Below are 25,872 nucleotides of genomic sequence, written 5' to 3' on the forward strand. Positions count from 1 at the left end.
AACAGAGCGGCCTCAGCCGGGGCAGCAAGCAAGAGGTGGCAGCTCCGCAGCTGTGGCAGGAGCCGTGGTGTGTCCGGGCGGGCGGGGGATGCGGGAACACGGTGTAGCGGAAAAGCAACCCGAGTCAGCGGCAGGAAAGCCGCAGCGTTGGGGAGCAGCAGCCGGACTCCTCTGCAGGGGGAAAGGCCCCCGGGTTTCCCTTAAAGCACCCGAGTGCATAGTAAAGGTCCTCCCAGTCAAATTTGGTGTTAATAAAAGTCCCAGTTCAAACGGCTGCTCTTACAGACGAAAGCTCACCCGGTAAGCAAGAAATGCAGATGCTGGGCTCCGGCGGTCACAGCGAACCCTCCCCTAGCTGTGGAGGTTCAGCTGCATCCCCCGGTGCTCCGTCAGCAAGAGAGCTACGGACTACCCCCCAACTCTCTTTTTCTTAGCCGAGGTGCTCCTGATATTTCTTCTCCCCCAAGAGAAACCCTGGGATGGGAGGAATGCAGCCAGGTGCCTTCCTCCCCTGAGCCTGGTTAACTTCTTTTGTCTCTGTTAAGTACTGAGAAAGTGTCTTAGCAACAGATGGGACAAAAATTCCCGAAGAGAAAGAAAACAAAAGAAATAAACCCTACCCTCCAATCTTTCTCAAACCTACTGGTTCCCAGTGACCAAGTTTTTACTGTCTTAGCAGACATTAAAAACTCGTTTCCTTATACATATCTTTCTACGGCATGATTCAGCCTCCTTACTTCTTCCCTCTTACTAAATGCTGTCCACAAGAGGAAAAGTGTGGTAAATCATTAACACTGCCACAAACTATCATGAACTGGGAATAAAGGTTAAAGAAGGATTTGTGAATCTGCAGTGTAGGGTCCAGGATCACACAAGTGCAGCACAAGGCATCTAAGACAAAATCCCTCCAAGTGCAGGGTATTGGGTGAGCCCCATACTGGGTCTGGAAAAAGAGCATTTCTTGCAGTGTTCAAATCCTAGGTGGAAAGATTCGTTTTGTCATCTTCATTAGGAAAATAAATAAGAACTATACCAGACATTTAAGTCTTACTTTTTCCATCATATAGCACTGAACAAAAGTGTGTGGCCAGATGAAAATGAGACAGCAGTAGGAGTACTCTAGGAGAAACACAGACAAAAGCAGGAAGAGGAACAGGTCTCTGCAGGGTCTGTTTGATCAACCAGATGTTAAAAACTGGCCACAGCCAGTGTTTAAAGACCTCTTCAGATAGGTCTAGAGCTGCCATGTTTCCTTCCTTCCATCCTCGTCTCAAAGAAAAATCTTCCTTTCCCTTCTAGTTCCTCCAGGCTCATCAGCTCAGCTCAGCTGAGATATGGCAGTTTGCCCTGGCACACAGTGGGTCAATTACACTGCTACAGAGAGGAAAGAGTGAGGCTTCTGAGTGGTTTTGGAATGACTGTGACCCTCTATAAAGAACTGGGTGTTGGCAAGGACACAAAATGCCAATATTCCAATACGTCGTTTCCTGCATCTGCAAAATTGTTCAAGCCATTGTAAATCTTATAGCAGCAAGAAGAGGCATTGCAGCTCAGCTACAATTCCAAAGGCCTGTTGTAGACTGAAAGGAAGGAACATTCCCTGCCTAAGCTGCTTGCCAGAAGTGAAGAGGGGCTGCTCCCCTGGAGGGAAGATGGTAGTCCTCTGCCTCCTCACACAATAGGAACACACAAGTGTTTTAGCAGTGCGAGTGAGGGGCACAGCTCCCAATACAGGAATGATAAACATTTACCAATGTTGTAATCAGCTTGTTATATCTGGCTCTTAGAATGATTAAGCCAGCAAGAAGAGGCCCTGGCCAGTGTCAGGAGAGGACACAATTCACTAAAAGTTGCATAGTTAGAATTTAACTTCTGTGCTATGATCCCAAGCTCTTACAATCTCAGTGTGGAAGCCATCTCTCTCATCTGCCAGACCTGACAAGGGCTCTCGGAGCGGGCAGGGTTTCAAGGGGAAATGGCTGGTTTCCTCTCAGGCCTGGTGAGTGTCCAACTTGTGTTCTAGCCCTGGTCACTAACAGCAGCATGGTCTTTAAAGATTACAGCAAAGGGAATTAAACAATCTTCCTTGTAATAGAAGTGAGCAACAGCGCATCGGGACAACACTGGTTCAGCAATAGGACTGACTACATGGCATCTGCAAAAAATGCGTTAGAAACACAAAACAGTGAGAGGTTTAAAAGAGGACCTGGGAAACCTGTAAAGATGGGAATTTTGGGGAAGATAGAGAAAATAGGATTAGTGAAAAAGACAAAACAGAAAAACCCTCCCACTCTACTGCTCTGCACTCTCAAGGACAATTGAGGATACTCATCAGTTTAAAGTGTGACCTGACTAAATGCCTGAAAACATATGTGTTTGTGAGAAATGCTCTAAAATTTGGTGCACATCATAGAAACACAGCATTCAGAAAAAATTGATTCAAGAAAGCTGTAGCTTCTTTCTAGTACAAAGGCAAACGAACTTTCTCAGGAAGGTTTTTTGTTTTCTGTGGTTAGCAGAACTAACAGAATTAGAGAATGTGTCTTTTCAGATTGCTAATAACCAGGAGAGAACATAGCAGAATGTGCAGATTTGTATTTTCACAATTTCCCATGGATTTTGCTTGATTATTGAAAAATTCAAGATGGGTTTTTGCATTTTAAAGGTTTCTTTATCATAGAAATGCGAAGATATAAAGTCCTGTAAATTATCTCATGGTCTGAAAGCCATGCTGGAATCAAGAACTCAGGATGTGTTTCACTCTTTGGCAGGTTCAATACCGGAAGCTATTGCTAATGATTGTGGTAGTGGGAATTGGTGGAACCCACCTCTATGGTTTTCAAATATCTGTGATGAATTACACTTCTCCGGTAAGCAAAGCTGGAGAAAAAAACCACATCTCTAACTGTTCCTCATGGTCCTAGGCTTTAAACTTTGCAGGTGCTCTACAAAGGCTCATAGGTATTGCTATGTCAGTTTATTCCCAGCTCTTTCCAATGCCACTGTCAAAGTTTGCATGGTTCCTAGGAGTTGTGCTCCAAAGACAACTTCCCACAGAATTATGTGCAAACAAGATATTGAGATACCTCTTTAAAGTTTATGCCATGGAGAAAAAAAATTTAAAAACTAGCTGATGGAGTCAGCCTCCAGTTCAGCCCTTTTCTCTTTATATCCACAACCAGCAACAAGACCATTTGCACTTCACTATAATAAAAGTCCTAATAATAAATAAATAATAAATAATAAAAGGTCCTAAATCTTTGGTGTAGGAGAGCTAGGATTCAACACACTAAAGAGTATAATTATTTTTTGAAAGATTCTCTTAATCTATTAGGCTGTATGAGAGGAAACATCAATCCTAATTTGCAAACAAGTGGCCTATAGTCATGGTTTTAGTCATGACTATTAATCTATTTTTTTTTTAATTATAAACATTATGAAGAACACTATGATTTGTGCCTTGGTGAAACAAAAATCTCTTTTTCTGTCCCAGTACATCAAGAAGTTTATCAATGAAACTTGGCAGGAGCGATATGGTTCTGCGCTGCCTCGGAAGACCCTGACGTTACTGTGGTCCGTCATCGTGTCTGTGTACTGCGTAGGCGGGGTGATTGGGTGTCTGTGTAGTGGGTACCTGACTGCAAAATTTGGAAAGTAAGTATATTTGCCGGCATCTTGCTACCCAGGGCTGCAACAGGGGAAGCAATTAGATATTATTCAACTAATAGAAGGGATACCAGAATCTCACTGCCCCCTGCTGCCACAGAATTTACCCAGCATGTAAACTCCACTTGGGTGCATTGAAGAGACAAGAACATGCAGACAGTTCTGATTCCCTTGTCACAGCTTTTGTTGCCATACAATTATTGTATTTTTGCTGACATTTTACCCTGTAGGAGTTCCCTTCTGCCTCATGGTTTGCTCACACAGTTAGTAAGAGGAATCTAGCTTCTCTCTTTCCACTCCTCTGCAAAGACATCATGCTCTTTCATAACCAGATCTGGTTGTCCCATAAGCAATGGGTTTAAACATGGCCATGGCTTGGGTCTGTAAATCTAGAGGAAAACAGTCAGATATTAGTCAAAGAAGAAAAAGTCAAACATGGATCTTATCCACGTGTTGTTCGCTGTTGCAGAAAGAAATGTCTATTGCTCAACGACGTGATCCTAATAACAGCCACGCTGCACACTGGCTTCAGTAGGAGAGCCAAGTCTTTTGAGATGATCCTTGTTGGACGCTTCCTCGAGGGCATCGGTGCTGGTAGGACTCCCCACTATTCCATGTATATGTGACTTCTTTGGGGTGGATATAGAAATCTTCCTGCTGGGAGTACCCAGGAATGCACAGTAACTCAGTGGAACAAGGAACAGACTGGGGCAAGGTAAGATGAGCTGTTCTTGGCCTTCAAGAGGTCTTGTAGAGAAAGAGATCTGGTGGATTTGCTAAACATCTTCCTTACAGCAAAAGGTACATTTTCAGCCTATTGTAGAGGATATATGGAAAAGAGTTCAGAAGAGAGAGGAGAGAGCTGAAGGGGAACTGAAAAGGGATCCTCTCTCTTTCTTTCTACAGCTTTAGCACTCTCCTGTCTTTTCCCTTTAGGAATACATGTGAATGCCCATGTTCAGTATGCTGGAGAGATATCACCTAAGAAGTTGCGTGGATTTGTAAATGTGACTGCCACAGTGTTTCTTGCACTAGGAAAAACTGTAGCAAGAATTCTTGGATTAAGGTATTTGTGCTACTCCTTCTCATCCTGTTTTATATTTATTTTTCTTGTATATAGCAGGGAAGTGTTGTTCTCCCAGTCCTAGAAACAGACATACACTAAGGGTGGGGTTTTACTTTGTTTAACTATAGCAGTCAAAAAGGAGGCATCTACCCCATACAAGTCACTGAGGTTTCCCCGGGGAGAGAAAGGCCTGTCTTTTGAGAAAGGATGACTCCATCTGTGGAGGTGCTAAGTTAATAAGAAAAGATTGTATGTAAATACTCTTAGTAAATTTGTGAGATATGAAATTTTTGCTAATTTCTTGATAACATCATGCAGACTTGCAGTATTCGTTCAGAGGGCTGTTGTGGAAATACTCTGACCTTTGGAAATTATTCAAACTCTAAGAAAAATTTCAGCCATGCAGAAGAAATCAAGTATTAATCTATTTTCCTGTCCCTAACCTAAACATCATCTATTTCAATTTAATTTTTCAAGGAGTGTATGTATTTTGTGTCTCTTTAGCTAGTCTAGAATGTAGAAAATTGGTTATAAGATGTCATTTTACTGGACTATAAATAGCCTCTAACACGCTTTCATAGAGATCTTTTAGGTACCGAAGACATGTGGAATGTGCTATTGTCCTTCTCTGGGCTGGTGGCATTTATTCAACTGCTCTTCTTGCCATTCTTTCCTGAGTCCCCACCCTATCTCTTGCTGCAAAAAGGAGACAAAGCTGGTTGCTTGAAAGGTAAAATAAAACTTTAGATCCTTAATTTGTTAAACCATAACTTTTGGGAAAGGGAAGCTAACAGCAGGAATTGGCTTTTCCATTAGCCAGCTACAGTTTTCTTGGTAATTACACTATTAAAGTCCTCCAGACCAAGCAGAGTCATCAAAAATACTTAAGATCTACCCCTAACTGCTACAGCATTTTCCAGGGAAGTCTCACCATGTTTCAGAAAGGGATGTTCCTTCCAGTCCTTTGCTCAGCAGCTGATGAATCAAAGCATGGCCTCAACTGCAAATGTTTAGTGTTATTAAAAGTTGAAAACCACACAATTCTGGGTGAATCAGATGATGGAGGAGTATACTTCATTCTGTCTCTTCTGTAGCCATGAAGCAACTCTGGGGAGAAGGGAATTATCAAACAGAATTTGATGACTTGATGAAGGAAAAGGCTATAACAAAAGGCACCAAAATCATGAATGTCCTAGAGGTGCTGAGAGAACGATCCGTGTACCCACAGCTGTGCACCATGCTCCTCCTTTTACTGAGTCTACAGCTCTGTGGCCTGAGTGCAGTTGAGTATGCCCTATTTCCATGCTTGGATCTGCTCTTAAGTCTCCAAAGTGCCACAATGCCAATTTGTCCCTTTCCTCTGGGTCTACATTATTCCTCCTCACACTGAGCCCACTGCCTGAGACCTGTGGTATCATCCCAGTATTCTTCATACCTTTAAGGGAACTTCTCAGGTGGGAATACAAGAGATCCATCTCAGCCTAAGTTCCTGCAAAGGCACTGTTGCCTTCATTCCCCTGGTGGTTTGACCAAAGAATCTGTAGAGGAAAGGGTTACAAATATCCATTGCTTGCAACAACCCAGCACCACTTTCTTTGACTTCTGCAGTAGCACTTGGCCAGCTATCGCCATCCAGTTTCATTCCATTTGATAAAGGACATTTATCCATTAAGTAATATCCTTTCAGCTGTTTCCACATAAAGATGGCTGAGCCAAATGCAGCCCAAGTTAGCAGTCACTCTGCTGGCAAGGAAATGGTGCCCATTCCCTCAGGGACTCTGCAGATGAGCAGCTTCTGTTTGTCAACTGGAATAGGGCAACAGAATCAACTGTTTGGATGACAATGTATGGTCTGCTAAGACTGAGATTTGCTTTTCTTTCTCTTGCCTTGTCCCATTCCTTTTCCTTTGCGCCAAAACAACACCTTTCCCCCAAATCTTACAGACAATATGCTCCTTTGAACTACTTCCCCCCCACCCTTTTTTTTCCCTGGGCTTATAAATCACTTTCCTTAATTGTCATTAACCTTTTGATTTCTCACATCTGGAGCAGTTATGTCACCTCTACTAAGTCCCAATAATGTATTGCTGGTTTTGCAGTGATGACAAATCTAGTTCTAAGTGATGCTGGATAAGCACATATCACATCTATTAACTGTGCTTTATTTTTCTTATTTCCCAGATCACATTTTACACCTCGGAAATTTTTGAGACAGCCAATCTGCATGAAAACACAATCCCATATGTATCTCTAGGGGTTTCAGTCTCTGAGCTCATCTCTATCGTATTCTGTGTAAGTGAGAGCTTCCTGGGGGTTTAAGAATTAAAGTATTCTTCCTTAAAGCAAATGAATCTTCACCTTATGAACCAAATAATTTTTCTGTGGTGCTGCATAAATCTGTACAGTGGTTGTTACCACCCGGTGCAAATTTTGTCCCAGCTTTCCTGTGTTTCTTCCCATCTTCATTTATCTGAATTTCTTATAAGAATCCTTTATGAAATATCATTAAAACATAAATATGTGTATTCGTTTCCATATATTTGTGTATATCTCTATATTCAAATGGAGGTGTAATGTGCTTCCATTGATTACAGTGTTTAAGAAGTAGCTGCAATGCTGGGCAATGATGGTAATTCATAGTATTAGAGATTCTAGAAGTAATTCAATAAAATAGCAGACTTGGTACCAGCAAGATTTGTGTGCTCTGAAGTAAAAAGAACTGAAGCAGAATGCTTGATTTGTTGGACCGCTTACAATTGAATGCTTTCAGTGATAGGCAATTTTTTTCCATTTTCAGAGCTCCATAATTGATCGACTTGGACGCCGAGTGCTCCTGTGTGGTGGTTATTTGTTCATGGCACTGATACTGGTGTTGCTTGAAATAAGCCTTCTGTTGAGTGTAAGCAAATGTCTCTCCGGGAGTGGACCTGCCTCAGAATTCTCTGTGCAGGACAGCAGACAGTCAGCCTTAGCTTTCATGTCCAAACCAGCAGGTCAGAATATCTTCTAAAGACAAACTCACCTCTGTAGACATGACACCATAAGCTCCTTCTGGCCTTCCACTGTGTTCAGTGAAGAAAGATAAGCAGGTCTAGAGAGCATCTATTATGGAGCTCAGCATCATGGGCTTTTTCATAAATATTGCTGCTCCTCTGCTTGGATCAGCTGCACTACAGCTATGAAATTAATTTTCATTCTCTTCCCTCCCTTCACTTTTGTCTAGGGTCAGTTCCTCTGCTTGCGTTACTACAGTGTTACTTTCATCTTTTTATTCATCATTGCTTATGGAATAGGACCAGGTGAGTACAACAAAAGCAACAGGAGAGCTTGGTCCACATGGATAAGTACAGGCCATGAGTGTGTAGAAGTAGAACTAGAATGTGTGAGCATGTCTTTGGCAATAAACAGCTTAGTTGAGACTGAGATTGAGGGAATCTCAATTTTTGATGGACTAATTACCCAAGAAACAATTTTTTTAACAAATTATATTAAATCACTCACACCCTGATGAATCAGGACCCTGTTTTCTCTCACTGGATTACAGGTTCAAACCAAATAAGTTCTTGTTAATCAATTCACAAAGACTTGTTATGCAGAGTGTGAATGCTGTTCAGTGCATACAGGTTCAAATGGCCGCTCTCTGCCAAAGGGCAGAGGCAGGCTTTTCTAAAATATCAGTTTTCTCAACTTACGTGTAAAATCCTACTCTAAGAAAGAATGACACCAGACAGCATGCAGTCTGTCTCATAGCACTGCTCTGTCCTTGCTTGTCCTCTCTTAATGTCACTCTGAATCACCTGCATCAGTAACACCAGACCTAAACTTACAGCTCTCTGTTAGAACCTCACTCAACTAAGACCAGTATTTACTCTGGAAGTTCTCTGACCAAACACTACTAGTAGTTACTAAAGTCTCCAAATTCAAATGGCAGCCTTTAGTATTGTAAGGGCTGTATGTGAGGACCGTGAATATTTTGAAAACACAACAGAATTCCCACAGTAGCAGAACTGAGGTATTTTCTATGGGAAATGGTCAATTACAACAATGTTTCTATCACTCTTTTATGTTGTTTTTTTCCACAGCTGGAGCTGTTCCATCTATCATGAATGAAATCTTCACCCTTTCAACAAGGGCCTCCGCTTTTGTAATTGGTGGAAGCGTCATTTGGCTAGGCCTCACATTCACTGGAATGATTTTCCCCTTTGCTGTAGTATGTAATTTGATTCAAATCTTCTCTTTGACTCTGTCAATTTAATCTGGATTTCTAGGCTGATCTGGACAGGGAGTAGGATGAAATTACTTGTAGATGATCAAAACTGTGAATCCCTTATTGTTGCTGACATATGGAGGCCATTTATATAAAACACTTCCCAATACTTCAGAAGCCATCTGCTACCCCAAGAACAGATTGAAAAGATAAATAAATATTGTTTCTGTAAATGACCCTATTCCTCATTTCACAGGAACAAATCAACAAGTTTCAAGAATCTATAGGGGCAAGTGTTGCCAGGGAAAGCACTCATCTTGTTCTATTTTTGTCTCCAGATGCTTCTTGGTCCTTTTTGCTTCCTCATCTTTATTGCTGTCCTGGTCATTTCATCGGTTCTTATCTACCTGTTCCTCCCAGAAACAAAAGGGAAGTCAATCTCTGAAATCACAGAAGAATTCAAAACCTTTAAGAGGTTTGAGTTCAAGAGGAAACGTCATCAGGTTGTGGAGATGAATGCTGCTGAAGAAAATATATTTTGCACCAAGCTCTGATAAGCCACCAGAAGTAACTTCCACTGACAAAAAGCTCTGTCTCAAAATTGAACTGAAAGCTAAAAATTTACATGGACTTTTCTCAATGAAGTGCAATCCAAAAAGCAATTCAGAGATAGTTTGTCATCCATCCCAGTAGTCCTGGTTTATATTCATGTTTGCTTTTTGTGGTGAAAGACAATGACTCTTTCCTAGACCAGCTCTGTACCAGGAAGACATTGGTAATACAGACACTTCTCAGAACTGATACATGGAAAATATTTTCAGGCATAAACATGTTGATTGTAATTCTAGTCTTTCTCCATTGCTGTCATTTTAAAGCAGCAAGATTTGAGTCTGTGTTTGTTACTTTATAAGAAAGTTCTGCTCAGGATTAAGAGCGGGGTGAAGAGAGGATTAAATGTAGACATAATTCTTACAAACAATTTTCATGTAATCTCTTTATGCTATCACAGTGTAAAGGACTTAGTATTGATTGTGAACACTGCACATGAACAAATACCAGCTAGAATAACAACTTCTATTTCCTTGATCTGGCATCAAGTAACTGTATGCCCTGATTGTCTCTATGACTGTCAGGGATCAGCCCTGATCCCTGGGCATTTGGTACAGAAGAACTCTCACTTGCATCCTCTGGAGCAAACTGCACTCTCCATGCATATCAGTTGCAGCAAAATCAGGAGGAAATTCTTGTAATGTACTCTGGTGCCTCATGGATGGCACAAGGGTTAACAAATATACAGCCAGTGTTGAGAGCAGGAAGGCAAGAGCCTGGGAGTGAGACAGAGAGTAATACTTTGAGAGAATACTGAGAGGGTAGACAGTTTGAAAATTCAGCCCATTTTATAAATAAGTAACTGCTCAAAAAAAAAAAAAAAGAAGTTGTGATGGCCACTATCTGCTGGCTGTGTACTGGCCTAGGACACACTGCACTCTGCTGCACATCAGCACACAATCCTGTATTTCGCTGCTGTGCTTCACAGCACACTTTGTACTGTACTACTCAAGGGCTGTTAGTCCTGCTGACTACTGAAGCATCTCATTACTTCCCTCCCCAAACTCTTCTACATTTTGTATAGGATGATCAATTATTTTTCCTTTTTCTGTCATGATTACAAATGGCATTTCATGCCTGTTTAGCAGGACCATAAATCCTTCCTTTCTGCAGTTTAACCATTCTTATTTATTATCCTTGTGCTGAACTCTGAATTAGAGTTGAGTTTTAGGGAGTTTTCTATATAAAATTTTCAAATCATATACTTGCTACTTCTAAAGGAATAACCATAGAAGAAGCTCTGATATGAAAGTGCCAGTGTGTGTTCCAGCAATTGAAACCTGGGTTAGATTTTCTATTCACTCCCTTTATCACTCCCCATATCAAAATAGAGAGCACTCACTCTACTGAATGCTCCCATTTAGAGGGCCCTCTGCTGTTGAGGTATTGAAATATTTAATCCATCCATTCTAAGTGCTGTCCAATTGCTACAAAAACCATAAATCAACAGAAATCATACGAAGTAAACATTAACCTCAGCCTTAGAGTAGGATGGTTACTTAAGCTGAAGGTGCAGAAGAGGCATGAGAGAAAACACTTCCTCAGTCTGACAGAGTTCTGTCTGCCTGGGATCAGCCACCCTTTTGATACAAGATGGACAAGCTCCTTCCAGAAGTGGTGAGTAGTACAGCTGGCAGTACCAGCTGTTCGTATTTAGCTTTCAGAAGAACTGAGAGGTTGTTTGTTGCAATCACCATTTCCAAATGGTGTAGGTGATACTGCCTCAAGAGAAGTATTTCCTGTAAAGGAATGAGGTCTCTTTTATTTTCATAAAAAGTTCCCCTTTGTCTCTGGAAGGAACAGAAGATGAAGATGTTCAGGTGATGAGGATCTCAGTAAAGATAAGGAAGCAGAAAAAGATGAGATATTTACCAAACTTTTTTCAACATAATAGGGTAGGCAGGGGATAATCATTTAAATTTTGTTACTGTAAAAATTAGAGCTAACATTTAAAATTAAAAAATCAAAAGACACAGACAACATTCTGGGTTAAATCATCATGGAAACTTTGAAGGAAGTTCCAGCTGGTTAGAAAAACTAATTTTTAAAAAATTGTAAATTAAATTCCTCTAGTTCATAAATGATGAGGTATTTCTGTACCATTTTTACCTGCTCCCTCTTGCTTCCATGTCCAAGTGTGATACTATCAGGTCACTCTCCCAGCTGGTAGCCTGATAATGTTATGAAATGGTACATTTGAAAAGAAAGGTTTTGTGGATTGTTCAGTTAGTTAATGTGAAGAAGAGTAGCAAAACTGAAAATCCAGAACCTTTGTCTTGGTGATCTTTGTTTGCACTGATGCTTTGCATGTTCTGCTAAGGTGGTTTAAGCATCATCAAACAAGCCAATATCCTAGAAATGCAGGGACTATGATATCACCAGTGGCTTCTGTGATGAGCTTGTACTGTTCCTTGCATGTTCAGTACCAGAGGTTGGCTATAATGCTCTTTGTGTTGGGACACTCATAAGTCCCTTTCAAATCTCTATGAATAAATCTTCATCCATGATAAGAAAAGCAGATAGAGCATCTTCAGGACTCATTGATGGTGGGGTCAAAATATAAAGATGCTTCCCAAGTCAACTTGCAAATTGTTTCCTTTGACTTTCCATTCCCAGCTCTTTACATCCACCCTTCTTTGCAGAAGAAAAGAATAAGAGCTTGCCTATAGCTGCCTGAGTGGGCATGCCCAGGTAACAAAAAACATCAGTCTCTTCATTTAACTGATGGTGTTACCATGCCCTCTTCCACATGCCCTCTCTGATAGCACAGCTTGCAGCTTCCCTAGAAATGTTATAAAGGGGAATTTCTAATGCCTGAGTCTCCTGTGTGAAAATAAGGACAGCATGAGACCGAATGGAACACAAATGTAATATTTATCTTCTTCCATGCTGTTTTTTCGCAGTCTGCATAGGTTTCACAGTGAGGTGCAATTGCAAGGGGTAGTACCTCTGAGCTGTGCTGGACAGACATTAAAGCCATGGAGTCGCTAACTCAATAGGCAGATGGAAAAATATATGTTGGGATCAGTGTTCGCTGTTGGCACTGTACCAAATCAATGGTGTGGTAACTTCCACTTTCATTTCTCAGTTCCTTCTCTCTGATTTTACTCTCGTTGCTGGTCCTTTTTCAGGAGCTGGTGTCAGCAGAAGCACAGCTGGAACACTGCAGAGGGACTGTTCATCCCCTGTCACAGAGTACCAAGACTGGTTTAAAAACATGGGCCTTGGATCCCTCTGTGTCGCTGTTGAGCAGCTAGCAGAGTAATGAATGCATCGGTTCTCAGTGGCAAGAAGGAATGACCTTTATTGGTTTGATTTCATCACATATATAGAGTTCTCAAAAGTCACCCAGATTGGTCAGTCAGAAGCCTTCCCCCAGGCCTGATTGGCCAGGCCTGCACTGCCCAAGTTCTGGGACACTGTTCCAACAACATCCAAACTTTATCTTTATTTATAAAACACAAGAAAATTTCTCATGGGAAAAACCTGTGCTAGCCACACCTCTGTCCCTCTCTAATGAAGCCCAGCCATGCTGACTCTGATAGAGCTCCAGTGTCTTCTGCAAGAAGTCAGGTTGCTTTGTTGGGCACCTCCTCTACTTCATGGCTTAATGAACCTTTCCATCTCAAGCATTCATTCTCCCAAACTGCACTAATCCAATGTACCAGACCTCAGGAGGCCTGTTCTCCCAAATGCTCACTATTGCTGCATCTCATGCTGTTACTGATAAACCAGAGAGTCTGTGATTAACCTGCCAATATTAATGTTTGTGAGTTGTTTTAATCTCATCCCAAGGCCTCTTCTGCAAGCAACATCTCAATTTATTTTGACTACTCACCCTGCCTATCTTGCCTTCAGGAAAAAAGATTTTAACTGTTGTATTTCTGTTGCTGTTTCACACACTGGAGTGTATCATGTCACAGCAACCAAACAAACTGGATTTCACAAAGTCAAAATTTGCCATCATTGTCATCATGTTGTCATCATGTTCAAAATGCTGCAAAAGGAGGAGCAAAAAATAAAATAAAATTATCTTTCTCTGATTTATTTCCAGGAAAACCTCATATCTTTCTGCTTCCTTATCTTTACTGAGCTCCTCATCAGCTCAACATCTTCCTCTTCCTTCCAGAGACAAAGGGGAACTTTGTTATGAAAATAACAAGAGAAGTTGGTACTTTACATTTTAGGAAGAGACCTCATTCCTTTACAGGAAATACTTCTCCTGAGGCACTATCACCTACACCAGGTTCTATCTGTTCAGCAGAAAGACCACATATTAAGGTCATAAAATACCTTGATGCTTGCAGACTGCAAAACAAGCGCAAATTATTGTTTTCTATTATGGGAAATATTTGAATATTTTTCACAGACACAAGTGGAATCTTCAGGAATGAGAGTCATTCTCATATCACCTTGAAAATCGGAGAGCAGTCAACAATCAACAAGTCATCGTAACATATAAATATGTGCTATGTTAAACTTACAGATTTCTCTTAGAACATGTTTATGCCTAAACACCTCCTTTAGCTCCAGTCTCCATGATTTTGCTATTCAGAATTTCATTTTGAGTTTTGGATTATAACAAACCCAAATCAAATCTAAAAGAAACCACTGAGTTTTTCTCAATGCAAAGTTAAACTGCAGATGGCTTCAGTCATCCACAATGAGCAATCTAGTGTGGTTCAAGCTGGCTTAGGACCAAGCCTGGCTTTCAGCTCTTTAGACAAAACTGTTTGACACACCTCATGAAGCTGCATTTCGTGTGTATCTCCATTTCACAGCAAGCATTTCTTACAGCTCTATTAAAAAAAAATTACAAGATCTCCTTAACTCAGAAATAATTTCTTACACATGAAACCATGTACAATGTCCATGTGACAGCATGGTGTAGCAGCATTTTCCAGAATATAGGTGACATTTTCGACAGAAAGAGTAAATTCCATTGACTTGACAAAAAACCAAGAAAAAAACTCCTAGAATGAAATTCTCCTAAAATTGGTAATAAGGTGAAATAGTACCATGGCTCAGAATTACCAGAGATCCCTCAAAATGTAAGAGAAATTTCACTGTGAGCTGGTGCCATTTGCTGCTATTTGAGGTCCTCAGTATTTATTTTCAAGGGGTGATTCCTGATGAGATACCCTCCCTACACCTCACTACAGTTTGATAAAAAATACATAATGAAAAGGAAACATTAACATTTTGGAACAATAGCCAAGAGATATGCAAGTAGTTACAATGTTGGTGTTCAAGAGAAGATACAAAAAATGCCAAGTCATTCTAAACACTATTGCAAGCCAGGATAAACAGCATTTGCTATGCAGTTCTATAGACAATGGTTGGAATTACAAGTAACTAAGGTTTTAATATTAACATGCTTTTTTTTCTCATTTATTTAGACTCACAGTATTTGCAGTGACCCCCTCTGTAAATAATTGCATTCTGTGTTTTATAAACTGAACGTACAAGTCCCGAGGGTGAGCTTGAGCATTTACTGAGGGCTTCAGTATAACCCCATTGCCCCATTTGCCCCCACCCCAGGCCTTGGGAGCAGGGGACAGTGAAAGTGAGCAGAAGATTTTGAAGGCAGGAAGAGCACAGGGCATCAACCATACATGAAAGCCCCAGGGAAACCAACCTCTTTTTTCCAAGTGCTGGCTCTGGCAGAAGCTACATCGAGCTAGAGTTTGAGCTTCACCTCACAAGAAAGGAGCCTCTGGGAACCAAAGATGATTTCTCAATGCCTGCAACACTGGTTTTGGAACTGTTCCATGTCAAAGCTGAAACATGAGGGAGTAAGATCTTGGTGTTCCTATCCCAATTCATTAGGGCATATTTACCTTCTTTTATAACTCTCATGAGTCTTAGTCTCTTACTGCTTTTTCACCACACCTACTTGACAAACTTCCCCATAAACACCAGACAACAAATACCCTTCCTCAGCACAGTCCAAAGGATTCATAAGGCCAGAACAGCAAAATTAGGCTTTGAAATTTGCCTATTTTCCTTCTAATTATAATATTTACTATGGCAAAGAATCTGAAACAGAATACCACATACTTTACTTATTAATAAATAACAGTACCTAAACCTTGTACCAGCTGCTTTTTGCTTTCTGCACATTACAGCAGATATACCCACCAGTCTGTATCATAGAAGTAAAGCATTTTACCCTTCCTGGAAAACTGTTTGGATTGTTTTGCCTGAGCCCTTCTAATTTCCCTTGCCAAAGCCCTCACTAGCTAGTCCCCAGAAGCAAATTTCCTCTGCTTTAAAACTTTACCCCTGGACACTGGATTAGATATAATTATTTCCTGAAATATTTAATCTGGCAGTGTTAACTTTGGCCAGTTGAAGTAAATATAAGTGAGTGAAGATGCAATAGTAAAAATTTAACTCTGATCCCTGAAGCCAAATGCCCACTGCAGCATCAGCAGGCAGGAGACAGAGAGACACAAGCCTGTGATGACAAAGACACATCACGCGCCGGACAACCAGCCCTCAGCCAGAGATGACCGGCTTCCTATCAAACCTGGTAAGTACTTGGTGGGGTATTCACATCTGTGACATTTTTGTATGCTATTGGGGTTTCAAAGAAAACAAAATCAGTATCTTGGTAAGAACAGCAAGGCTCCTGTTCAATGCAAGCCTCTTGGAAGCAGTTCTGCCCACTATTTTGAGGTATTACAGCACTTCATATGCTCTGCCATCCATCTTTGTCATATTTTTATCAATATGTTAATGTTTCTTAAATGTTTTAATTTACCAGAAAATATTTGCTTATCTACAAACATAATTTGCTTTGCTTACCTGATTTAAAAAAAAAAAAAGTACTTTATTAAATATATCTCATTATTCAGTGCAAGACATGGCAGGCAGAGGTTTTGAGAGGCAGGGAACAGGACTGGATGCCAGTCGCTGTGGTGCCTTGACAAGGATGTTTGTGGAAGCTGTATTTCCTTGAGCTGGGTGTAGGGCAAGCACAGGAGGATGTATGCCTCATGCCAGGGCAAGCAGAGGGAACATTCCTACCTGAAAACCCCTTGAACAAAAGAGACATTTCTGGAGAATGAAAGACACATTGTGAGAACAGCCTGATGTGGCTACAAGCTTAAGAAGATTCTGTTCTACCTCTGCAGGTACAATACCAGGGGCTCTTTCGAATGATCGCGTTCCTGGGGATTGGTGGAACGTTCCAAATTGGCTTTCAAATTTCCACCATCACCTACATGTCTAAGGTAGGCAAAGATGCACATGGCACACTGGTTAATGACAGCACTGGATCTACGTTGCTGCCTGAGCATGCTCCTCTGGCATTCAGAAAGGCTTTAATCATGGCATTCTCTCATTTCCCATTTGCTATGCTGTGCTGTCATGAAAAGCAGAACATGTCAAAGTGTTGCAAACAGAAGAAAACTGAGATCTGCAAATTGTTGCTTATAGAACTGTTCCTCAGAAGACACACACTGACAGGGATGGCATCTGTCTCCCCTAAAAACTTCCAGCACATGTGTTTACTTCCATTATTTCAGTTGATATTTTTACGGTTATCCATCTTCAAAGACAAATAGAACAAGTGAGCCATGATCTAGGAAAATGTCTGCTTCTCTCCACTAATCACAGGTAAAACTTCTATTAAAGGCACTGAGGTCTAGATGGAAGACATCAATATTTTGTAGAGATAACCTTATGGGAAAAGCATTATTTTCTGATTTTGAAACACTAAGTTCTGAGAGAAAAAGTATTTAGGAACTGCACTGAACAGGCACTGTGTAACCTGGCATTCTCAGCAGGTATGTGAGAGAAAACCAATAACTCATTTGCAGAACCCTGTAGTACTGTTTATGTTTTTGTTTAGTACCAGCCCATCTTCAGTTCCTCAGATTTCAAGGCAAAAAACCCCAAAGACTGAACTTTTAATAGCAGAACGAGCATAGCCCACTCTATTATACTACATCTGTTAGCTAATATATACTTTTAAAGTCTATATGAAATAGCAACTTCAGCTGAAGCAACAAAATTATTTTGTAAATATAATAAAATACAGGCACTGCTATCACAGGTATTGTTAATGAAAATTATTTTTCTGTCTCAGCATGTTAAGGCTTTCATTAATGAAACTTGGCTGGAGCGATATGGCTATCCCATTCAACAGGATAACCTCTTGTTCCTGTGGTCTATCACCGTGTCCATCTTTGGTATAGGAGGTCTCTTGGGCTCTTCAGGGAGTAGATACCTCACTGTCAAATTTGGCAAGTATGTATGTTTAAAGACAATTTGTCAATTGAATCTTAGCTTAAGGAAATGATAGGAGAGGTTTTAAATGAGACAGACTTTTTGACTTAGTCATGGCTAAGGTAAGCTAAGCACAGCCAGCTTAGCTGTGGTGTCAGCTGATTTTCCTGCTTCCTGCCCATGTCCTGTGGCATGGTCTAACCAGCTGTGCTGCCAGCCTGTCTCACCAGGAACAGTTACTCAGATTGAGTTAATCTCAGCAACAGGGAGTGGCAGTGCCTGGCTGAAGTCAGAATGGGTTCTTGAAAGTGCTGCTCGAAATACAGAGGCATTGAGATCGTTGTTGGTCCTACAGTAATGTGTTTCATAATGAATATTCAAGTGCAGAAAAGCTTTAAGACTTTTCTCTGCTACACAACCCAGAAGTGTTCCCCAACTGCCAGGTTCAGCCATGTGCCAAGGCACACCATGAGTCCAGAGCACCCAGTGCTTATTTTGTCCTGGACCACATATGTGTAATTTGCACAAAACTAGCAAGACCATTTCAGCCAAGACTTCCTGCATGGCATTAAGTGTCATTTCCTTTCAGAGTCACAAAAAATCTTTTCACTTTCTTTTGCTTACAGAAAGAAATGTCTCTTGTGCAACAACGTGCTCATGATAGTGGCAGCATCTATCATGGGCTGCAGCAAAATAGCCCAGTCCTTTGAGATGATTCTAATTGGACGCTTTATGTGCGGCCTAAGTGCAGGTGAGTGATTCCTCCCACAGGTCAGCAGAATCTCACAAAATTTTACATCTTTATTCAAATTAAATAATAACCCTCCACTAAAAATATAAAATATTAAAGTCAGTGATCTTTTTTAAGAAGATTTTCTATGGCACCCTGTAATAAATAGCATAATTATTACTAATTTCACTGACACCAAATGAAATTCAGCTTCACCAGGTGTATAAATATTTAGAGCTGTCAGAAATGAGGCAGCTGTATTCTGTAATACTTAATTATTTACATCCAGGTTCATTTCCAATGGTTATGTCTTCTTTCTTCTCTCCTGTAATTCCCTCTTCACCTCAAGGTCTTTGTGTTCCTCTACATCAGCAATATGTTGGAGAAATTTCCCCTAGGAAGCTACGTGGATTTGCAAACTCTACTTGCTCCATCTTTTGGTCATTGGGAAAAGCCATAGGGCAAATTTCAGGACAAAGGTATAATGGAATTGATTACCCACACAATTAATTTCTGGATCCCTTCTACCTTTTGCTTCTTCCTCTGCTTTTCCATCCATTCCTCTCTCTCCTCAAAACCACTGTAATTAACCTTTACTCTACACACTTGTTTTATCCCTGCCAGGGAGCTGCTGGGCAGCCAGTCCCGGTGGCCCATGCTGATGGCCGCCTGTGGATTCCCAGCACTGGTCCAGCTAGTCACGCTTCCCTTCTTCCCAGAGTCCCCACCATATCTCCTCATGCATAAAGGAGATCAGGAAGCCTGCAAAAAAGGTAACTGAGGGCTTCAGGTTGCTGTTCCTCACTTGACTTAGAGTAATTTTGTGAAGCTTGCTTTCCCCATATGGAAAGAAATAAATAGGACAAAGTTTCTCCCTGCTCATTTCCAACGTGGCTCTGTGAATACCTACTAAGTCAGTTTTTGTTGCAGTCCCACATAGAACATGAAATTCCCTCTACAGCTCTGTATTAGAAAACCTTTTGCATTCAGCTGACACCACCTGCACTGTCAGTCTGACGATTAATGCTACATGATAAATGAAAAATACTGTTTGCACTGCAGGGCTCCACTGGGCACACATTATCTCTGGTTGTTGGCTGTGTACCCTGCTCACACACTGAGAGAAGGAGGATGGCAGAAAAGTGGCTCCATTGGCAGGGAGGGAGCCATTGTGCATCCCACTAGGCCTCTGACACAGCAGGTCTCACTGTGTGAGAGGGGGCCAGGGCTCTGGAACACCCTGTAAGACATCTCTGCCTCTCAGCACAGCCCCAGCCCAGGCACACTGGGCTACCAGATATTTGTATCACCTATTCAGAAAACTTTCTAGGGAACAGAGACAAATTGACATGGCAGGTCTCAGTCTCCTTCTCCTTCACAGCCATTAGGCAGCTTTGGGGTGAAGGCCAACACCAAGCAGAGATGGATGACATCATGAAAGAGAAGGCAACAATGAAAAACACCAAGATCTTGAGTGTCCTGGAACTAGTGAAAGAACCAGCTTTCCGTTGGCAGCTGTACATGACAGTTACTCTGACAGCCACTATTCAGCTAAGTGGCATCAATGCAGTTGAGTGTATTTCCCCCTTAAAGTCCCAAGAGATCATAACTCACAGGAGCTCCCTCCGTTTTTCTCAGGCTTCTCAGACCAAACCTTGCTGTCTGCCAGCCCTTCTACAGGGCAGCAGCAGCCACAAAGCTTGGCTAGGCTCTCCATGTGACGTCCCTCTGCCCAGCTCTTGGTTCTTGCTGGAGTTACCTGCCTCTGTAGTTAGGCTCATTGAACAGCCACCTTTGGGAGCCATTGCAGGGCTCCAGAGCTCACTTTAACGCATGAGCCCACCCACTACTGGCAAAATCGGTGGTTTCATGTGGTTCCTCACTGCAACTGCTGCTATTTGCCACCTGGCTCTCAGCATCCTGAGATGTCAGGAAGGCAGTCTGCTCACTCTGCCCTTAAAGCTAACAGCAATCATGATCCCTGTTCTGCAGCTTCTGCAGCTCTGCTCTTCTTCACAGCAGTGCTTTTCTGGGATTCTTCTGAAAACACAGCTTTGCGGTTACCTGCATGACCCTCCTACCTCTAACATCACAATGCAGTGACATCTGTTAAAGAAATACACAGCTGAGTCTAACACAGCCTAAACTGGAATCTATCACCTCAGCATATCTCCAAACACTAGCAGAGATACTTGAAAAGATGTTTGTTTTACCTCCTCATGACTCCACAACCCATGCGCTTCTTTCTTGGGAATATCTTACAATGGTGTTTTTGGATGAGCTCATCAAACATGAAGACAAACATTTCAGAAACATGATATACCTGGCTGTTTCTGAAAGCACCTAAATCAGAATTCTGGAAACCTAATTGCATTGTAGCTGCTGGAGGTCCAATTATCCCAGCATTTTATCTTTTATCAAATTAATTAATGAATTAATTACATTTTACAATATTTTTGTCTGCTGATAAAGTGAATACTGCCAAAAAGTGTGAAGAATTCTAGCTCACTCCAAAGCTGAGCTGCATGCCTCCTGATCAGCAACTCCTATACAGGGCAGTGTCATGTAGGCTTGGGTAAGAAATCAATTATTTTCTTCTCTTACTGTTTCATGGGCGGGGTTTTCTTTTCCAGATATATTTTTATACTTTTGAAGTCCTCCAGGCAGCTGGCTTTGATGACGAAATGGCCTCCTATATGACCCTCTCTATTGGGCTCTCTGAACTCGTAGCTGCTGTAGTCTGTGTAAGTCACATTACTATGGGAATGGGGCAGAATTTGCTCTCCAGCACTGACACCGATGTGATTTCTGTCCTTCAGAGCTCCATCATTGAGCGACTGGGCAGGAAAGTGCTCCTAAGAGGAGGCTACTGGATCATGGGTTCACTGCTAGCTGCTATCACCGTGACTCTCTCCCTACAGGTAAGGAAATTCTGCTCATAGCAGATTTTTCTGTCTATACTATTTCTAATCTCTACTCACTGGCAGGACCATGCTACTGAGAAAGGGAAGTGGAGACCAGTTCACCTCTCTAACGATGGTACCTCTGTGTCATTGCTGTGGCTTCTTCAGAAGCAAATCACCTGGGTTACCAGTACTCATCTGGAGCTACTCTATAAATACACTGTAAAATTCGCCTGGAAGCAAGGTGGCAGCAGACTTCTGGTTTTGTTTCATTCATGGAGGCTCTCAAACATAGAAGAGAGAAATCTTTTTCCTAAAGCATTGAGTCTCATTTCTTCTTGACGAAGATCTAGAAAAATTATTTTTCAGTGCCAGTGATGAAATCTATAACTTAACAAAAGTGAAGAAAGATGTGATTTGTCCTTCTCATACCTCTAAGGGTTGGAGGAAGCACTATGAGATCAAAAAGAAAGGACAGGGAGCAAAAGTACTCTTCAGACATCCATTAATTAAAGCCTTCCAAGCTTTGTAGCTGCTCTGCACTAGCAAGCCTGTGTCTCTGCTCACATAACAAAAGCCTCAACTGCTCCATCCATAGAATAAGGCATTCACATCTCTCAGTTCCCACACACTGAATATTTCTTTCTTGAAGTGACAGTGTTAGAAAAGAAGGAGCGTTCCTCACCAAGTGCTATTAACAGTTTTCAGCCAGAAGTTTGTTATGGGCTTTTTTCCCCCCAGGACTGGTACTTCTGGATGCCATACTGCAGCCTTGCTCTCATTATCCTGTTTTCAGTTGTCTTTGCAGTTGGGCCAGGTAAGTTCTCAATCAAAGGAAATAAAGGGATTTAGTCATGTGAGCTTATTAATATGGTTAGGAAAATACTGGATTATGTTGCATAATATTTAGCATGAGTTCATTTAATATAATCTTATAGTTGTTTAAACATCAGGGGTCCAGTTATTCATTGGACATAAAATTCAATGCCATCACATTTGGGTTTTGCTAACAAGAGGAAAGGAACACACTGGAAAAATACAGCAAAAATAGAGCAAAAGCAGATGGGCAAAAGATTTTTTTAAAAATGCTAGGAAAAAAAGAGAAAAGAAAAGCAAGAGTTCTTTTAAATTCAGTGTTGTGTAATGTTACATCTTATCCCACACAGACAGCAGTGCAGAAGACCTACTTTGGGATAATTTTTTTCCTCACATTTATTGCCTGCTACTCATTAAATTTTATTTTTTAAAGGCTAATAATTTTTCAAATATTTGCCTTCCCGTATGGCAGGGTTCAATTATTTTCCTAACTCAAAACAGTTGAAGTCCTGTGACTTCAAAACATAACTGAAATGCCCAGGAAGTGAATCTGGGAAGATCACTCATTGGTGATCTAGCAGAATCATACTGGGAATTCTTTTCAGCACTAATAATTGTCATTCCATCCTGACACATCTTCTTCCATTAGAGGATGTCAGGCTTTCTCCAGTGTCAGTTATGTAATTCTTGGATCTCCCCAAAAATCTGAGTATTTTACCACTTTAATAAACTTACGTTTGGCAATTTATTAGATGCCACAAACATTTTCTTTTGTACAAAAGAGCGACATACTCGATGTCACTACACAATTCTCGTACTCATGCCAGTCCATGATAGTATCATCTATCTGCTGACTGTGTAACAGTAATAGTCAATCCAAATGTTGAAGCCAAACACATCAACAAGTAACAATTCTTATTCTCCTTTCAGGTGGTGCCACGGTTTCCACCAGGGCTGAAATTTTCAAGCTGTCCTGCAGACCCCCTGCCTTTGTGATCAGCGCAGTTCTCAACTGGCTGGGAGTCTTTGTGATTGGCACAACCTTCCCATTCATTGTGGTGAGTGCCTTTGCCTGGGGCACTCCTAGCACACTCAGCTCCAGCCAGCCATGGGAGAGGGAGGATGAGCAGCAGAGATGACAGTGCTATGTCAGTCTAGAGTGCTCTTGGCACCTGCTCTCCCAAGCCCACTTTTGCAACTCAAGGGCCCTGATTTGGCCAAGATACTGATTCAAACTCACATATTTGTCAAAGATCAAAATGGAAAGAATTCTTTATCAAATTAAAAATACTTTAGGACCCAAATACAAAAACTGTGCCAAGAAAGTGACTAAAGCAAAGATATGCTCATCTTGCTCTCTTTCTCACTTTGCTTTTTCCTGCAGGAAAGGCTCAAGCACTTCTGCTTCCTCATATTTATGGTGATACTTTTCACTTCAGGGATAATTATCCACCTGTTCCTTCCAGAAACAAAAGGGAAATCAATCATGGAAATCACAGAAGAATTCAATAAGCTAAACTTCAAAAACAAGCATATTCCTGCAATTACAAATCATGTCACAGAGGATTATACCTTCTGCACCAGGCTTTGACTGGCCATAAGGGGGAATCAGGTTTTTGTAAAAAAGTAGAAAAAAAAAGATGTTTGCCATTTTCTAATAAATTGCTCCAAATGGACTGTCAGCTTTTTTATCTGTCACTTACAAGGTTCCTATTTTGCCAAACCAGCTTCTTTCTCAAGCACTCCACTCTGGGCAGCTCTGAAAAGGGGTAAGGGCTGATATTAACAGGATACACTCATGTGAATCATGAGAATTTTGGCTTAACATGCTGATATGTAAATATCTTCTTAACAGAGCAACTAAAACACACTGAAACTACACATAGAATTTATAAACACTCTGCTGACCACAGAGAAAGGAAAGACTTATGATCCTCTCTCTCTATGATTTCTGAGTATGTTTTTACAGCCCTGAAATGGGAACAGTGAAGTTCTTGGCTTGCTGTTTCTGGCTAAGGTTCAATCCATAACAGATTAAAGAAAAAATTTAGTGGAATAGGAGATAAATTCTTTGTTTCTGTAGACTCAGCTGAATAACCAGACCTTGCCAGGTTCCCATGCACAGTGCCATGTTGTCCTTGTGTAGTATCTAGTCTGACAGACTTCAACCATTCCAGATTGCCTTCAGCAGCAATAGCCATAGGTGATGGATAGAATCCAGTCACCATATACCCCAAGTACCTACAGTCATTTTAGATACTCTGTGCCATCCTGCCCATCATTGTTGTTATCTCAAGTCTGTAGCTCCTCCTCCAGGAGCAGAATTCCCACTGATATCTCAAGGGCTGTGAATCCCACAGCAGCTGAACTGCTACTTTCCTTGTGTGACTGCTGGCTACCCAGAAACAGTTTACCCCAGAAGAACCATCTCAAATGGGAACTGATTTAATCAAAAACTTTTTTTGAAATATATAGGCCCATGAGTCTTTTCTTTTCTTAGAATGTGTCTAATATTCTGTATGTTTCCCTGTATTAATGAGAGGTTCACACAATCATAGTAGCAAAGCAATACTTCTAGGAAGAACATGAACAAAGCTAAGGCTTACAGTGAAGCACACTGTACTATAATAAAGTCCAAACTGTAGGCTTGCACAGTAAAGTAAGCGGGTTTGCTTCTGCTGTTGCTTTGACTGGCATATTTACTTCAACTCAGATAAGGTTATTCAAAATAAAAATTCAATTGTTCATCTTAACTGCTTATTTTTAATTGCAAATGGTAACCATAATAAAAATGGCAGATTGCTTTGTAATAAAACTTCTGGCCTCCACAAACATTTATTTCCCAAACCATGATCTCTTCAGAGGCAGCTGACTAGAAGAAGTTGTTGGTGTGCATACCCTTCCATGCCTGTGGTTTTTAATTATTTCTGTCTTTAGTACTGAGTGACACTTCAGACATGTCACTAAATATCACTACATAACTAGGACTATATATCTATGAAATACAAACTGTCCTAAAGTCAGAAAACGCACTAATTTTGTGGTGTTCCATGTATATGTAATTTGATTTAAAACTACCAGAGATCTGGAGACAGCTACCAATATAGGAAAGAAATCTCAGTTTGAAAAACAGAATTCTCTCTTCCCCACAGCCATTCTGAAAACACCCTTCATTCCATTACAACAGTCCCTGAAATCTTTGGAAACAAGAGCAAAGTGGCACTGTGTAGCATTGCTGAGAGACTCTCCAGTGAGTCATTTCTCTGATCTGTTATTCATTAGGTGTTATTTAGGAAAGCCTCCCCCATAAGACCCTCACCAGGAAGCGAGCAGATGCCCTATGGAACATTACTGTGACCATGAAGCGGAAGAGTTATGTGGAGCACAGGTCAAACTTTGCCTGTGTTCAGTGGAGCAAGAGCTGTGCTGTGAGGACATCAGGTCAAGGGATGAAACAGCAAAAGGTATAGTTCAAATATATATGGGAGCAGACAGGGACAAAGAGGACAGTAATTCAAGAACACTACGTGTACATTTTCTTCCAAAGACATCAGCTAATAGCTAAGATATGTCTCAAATACTAACTGAGGCAGAAATAAATACTTAAAAAATGTATCTGTGAGCTTCTGTCAGCTGGACA

At 41.1% G+C, this 25,872-nt stretch overlaps 2 protein-coding genes across 4 annotated transcripts; both read left to right on the forward strand.

The window, feature by feature from the left end:
- The first annotated feature begins 1,810 nt into the window (after nt 1–1,810).
- Nucleotides 1,811–13,607, forward strand: LOC146430334 (solute carrier family 2, facilitated glucose transporter member 11-like). 3 transcript variants are annotated; one of them, XM_085075927.1, is made up of 13 exons: nt 1,811–1,999; nt 2,772–2,870; nt 3,494–3,654; nt 4,136–4,260; nt 4,573–4,732; nt 5,314–5,462; nt 5,827–6,014; nt 6,914–7,024; nt 7,530–7,631; nt 7,956–8,031; nt 8,815–8,942; nt 12,680–12,780; nt 13,050–13,607. In XM_085075927.1, the coding sequence occupies exons 1-13, from the start codon at nt 1,976–1,978 to the stop codon at nt 13,063–13,065; spliced, it is 1,440 nt and encodes a 479-aa protein (XP_084932053.1). In that variant the 5' UTR covers nt 1,811–1,975; the 3' UTR covers nt 13,066–13,607. The 3 variants fall into 3 exon arrangements, with proteins under 3 accessions (XP_084932053.1, XP_084932051.1, XP_084932052.1); XM_085075925.1 differs by lacking the exons at nt 12,680–12,780; nt 13,050–13,607 and adding an exon at nt 9,278–9,918 and having other exon boundaries at nt 1,815–1,999; XM_085075926.1 differs by lacking the exons at nt 12,680–12,780; nt 13,050–13,607 and adding an exon at nt 9,278–9,918 and having other exon boundaries at nt 1,816–1,999; nt 4,603–4,732.
- Nucleotides 10,072–23,914, forward strand: LOC146430335 (solute carrier family 2, facilitated glucose transporter member 11-like). The gene is made up of 13 exons (XM_085075930.1): nt 10,072–11,165; nt 15,960–16,083; nt 16,688–16,786; nt 17,644–17,804; nt 18,410–18,534; nt 18,863–18,992; nt 19,138–19,286; nt 19,895–20,082; nt 21,147–21,257; nt 21,333–21,434; nt 22,158–22,233; nt 23,163–23,290; nt 23,617–23,914. The coding sequence occupies exons 2-13, from the start codon at nt 16,060–16,062 to the stop codon at nt 23,821–23,823; spliced, it is 1,500 nt and encodes a 499-aa protein (XP_084932056.1). The 5' UTR covers nt 10,072–11,165; nt 15,960–16,059; the 3' UTR covers nt 23,824–23,914.
- The last annotated feature ends 1,958 nt before the right edge of the window (nt 23,915–25,872 follow it).

The sequence above is a fragment of the Lichenostomus cassidix genome, chromosome 15 (genome assembly GCF_008360975.1).
Source record: "Lichenostomus cassidix isolate B80296 chromosome 15, HeHo_3.0, whole genome shotgun sequence".
Lineage (NCBI taxonomy): Eukaryota > Metazoa > Chordata > Aves > Passeriformes > Meliphagidae > Lichenostomus > Lichenostomus cassidix.

Bases quoted from the DNA above. Each gene is read 5' to 3' on its own strand.
- LOC146430334 (XM_085075925.1), top strand. From the start codon at position 1,976: ATGGCTGGTTTCCTCTCAGGCCTG. The intron at 6,015-6,913 runs GTTGAGTATGCC...CTTATTTCCCAG, and splicing joins AGCTCTGTGGCCTGAGTGCA to ATCACATTTTACACCTCGGA. The intron at 7,025-7,529 runs GTAAGTGAGAGC...TTCCATTTTCAG, and splicing joins TCATCTCTATCGTATTCTGT to AGCTCCATAATTGATCGACT.
- LOC146430335 (XM_085075930.1), top strand. From the start codon at position 16,060: ATGACCGGCTTCCTATCAAACCTG. The intron at 16,787-17,643 runs GTAGGCAAAGAT...TTTCTGTCTCAG, and splicing joins CCATCACCTACATGTCTAAG to CATGTTAAGGCTTTCATTAA. The intron at 18,535-18,862 runs GTGAGTGATTCC...CTTCACCTCAAG, and splicing joins TATGTGCGGCCTAAGTGCAG to GTCTTTGTGTTCCTCTACAT.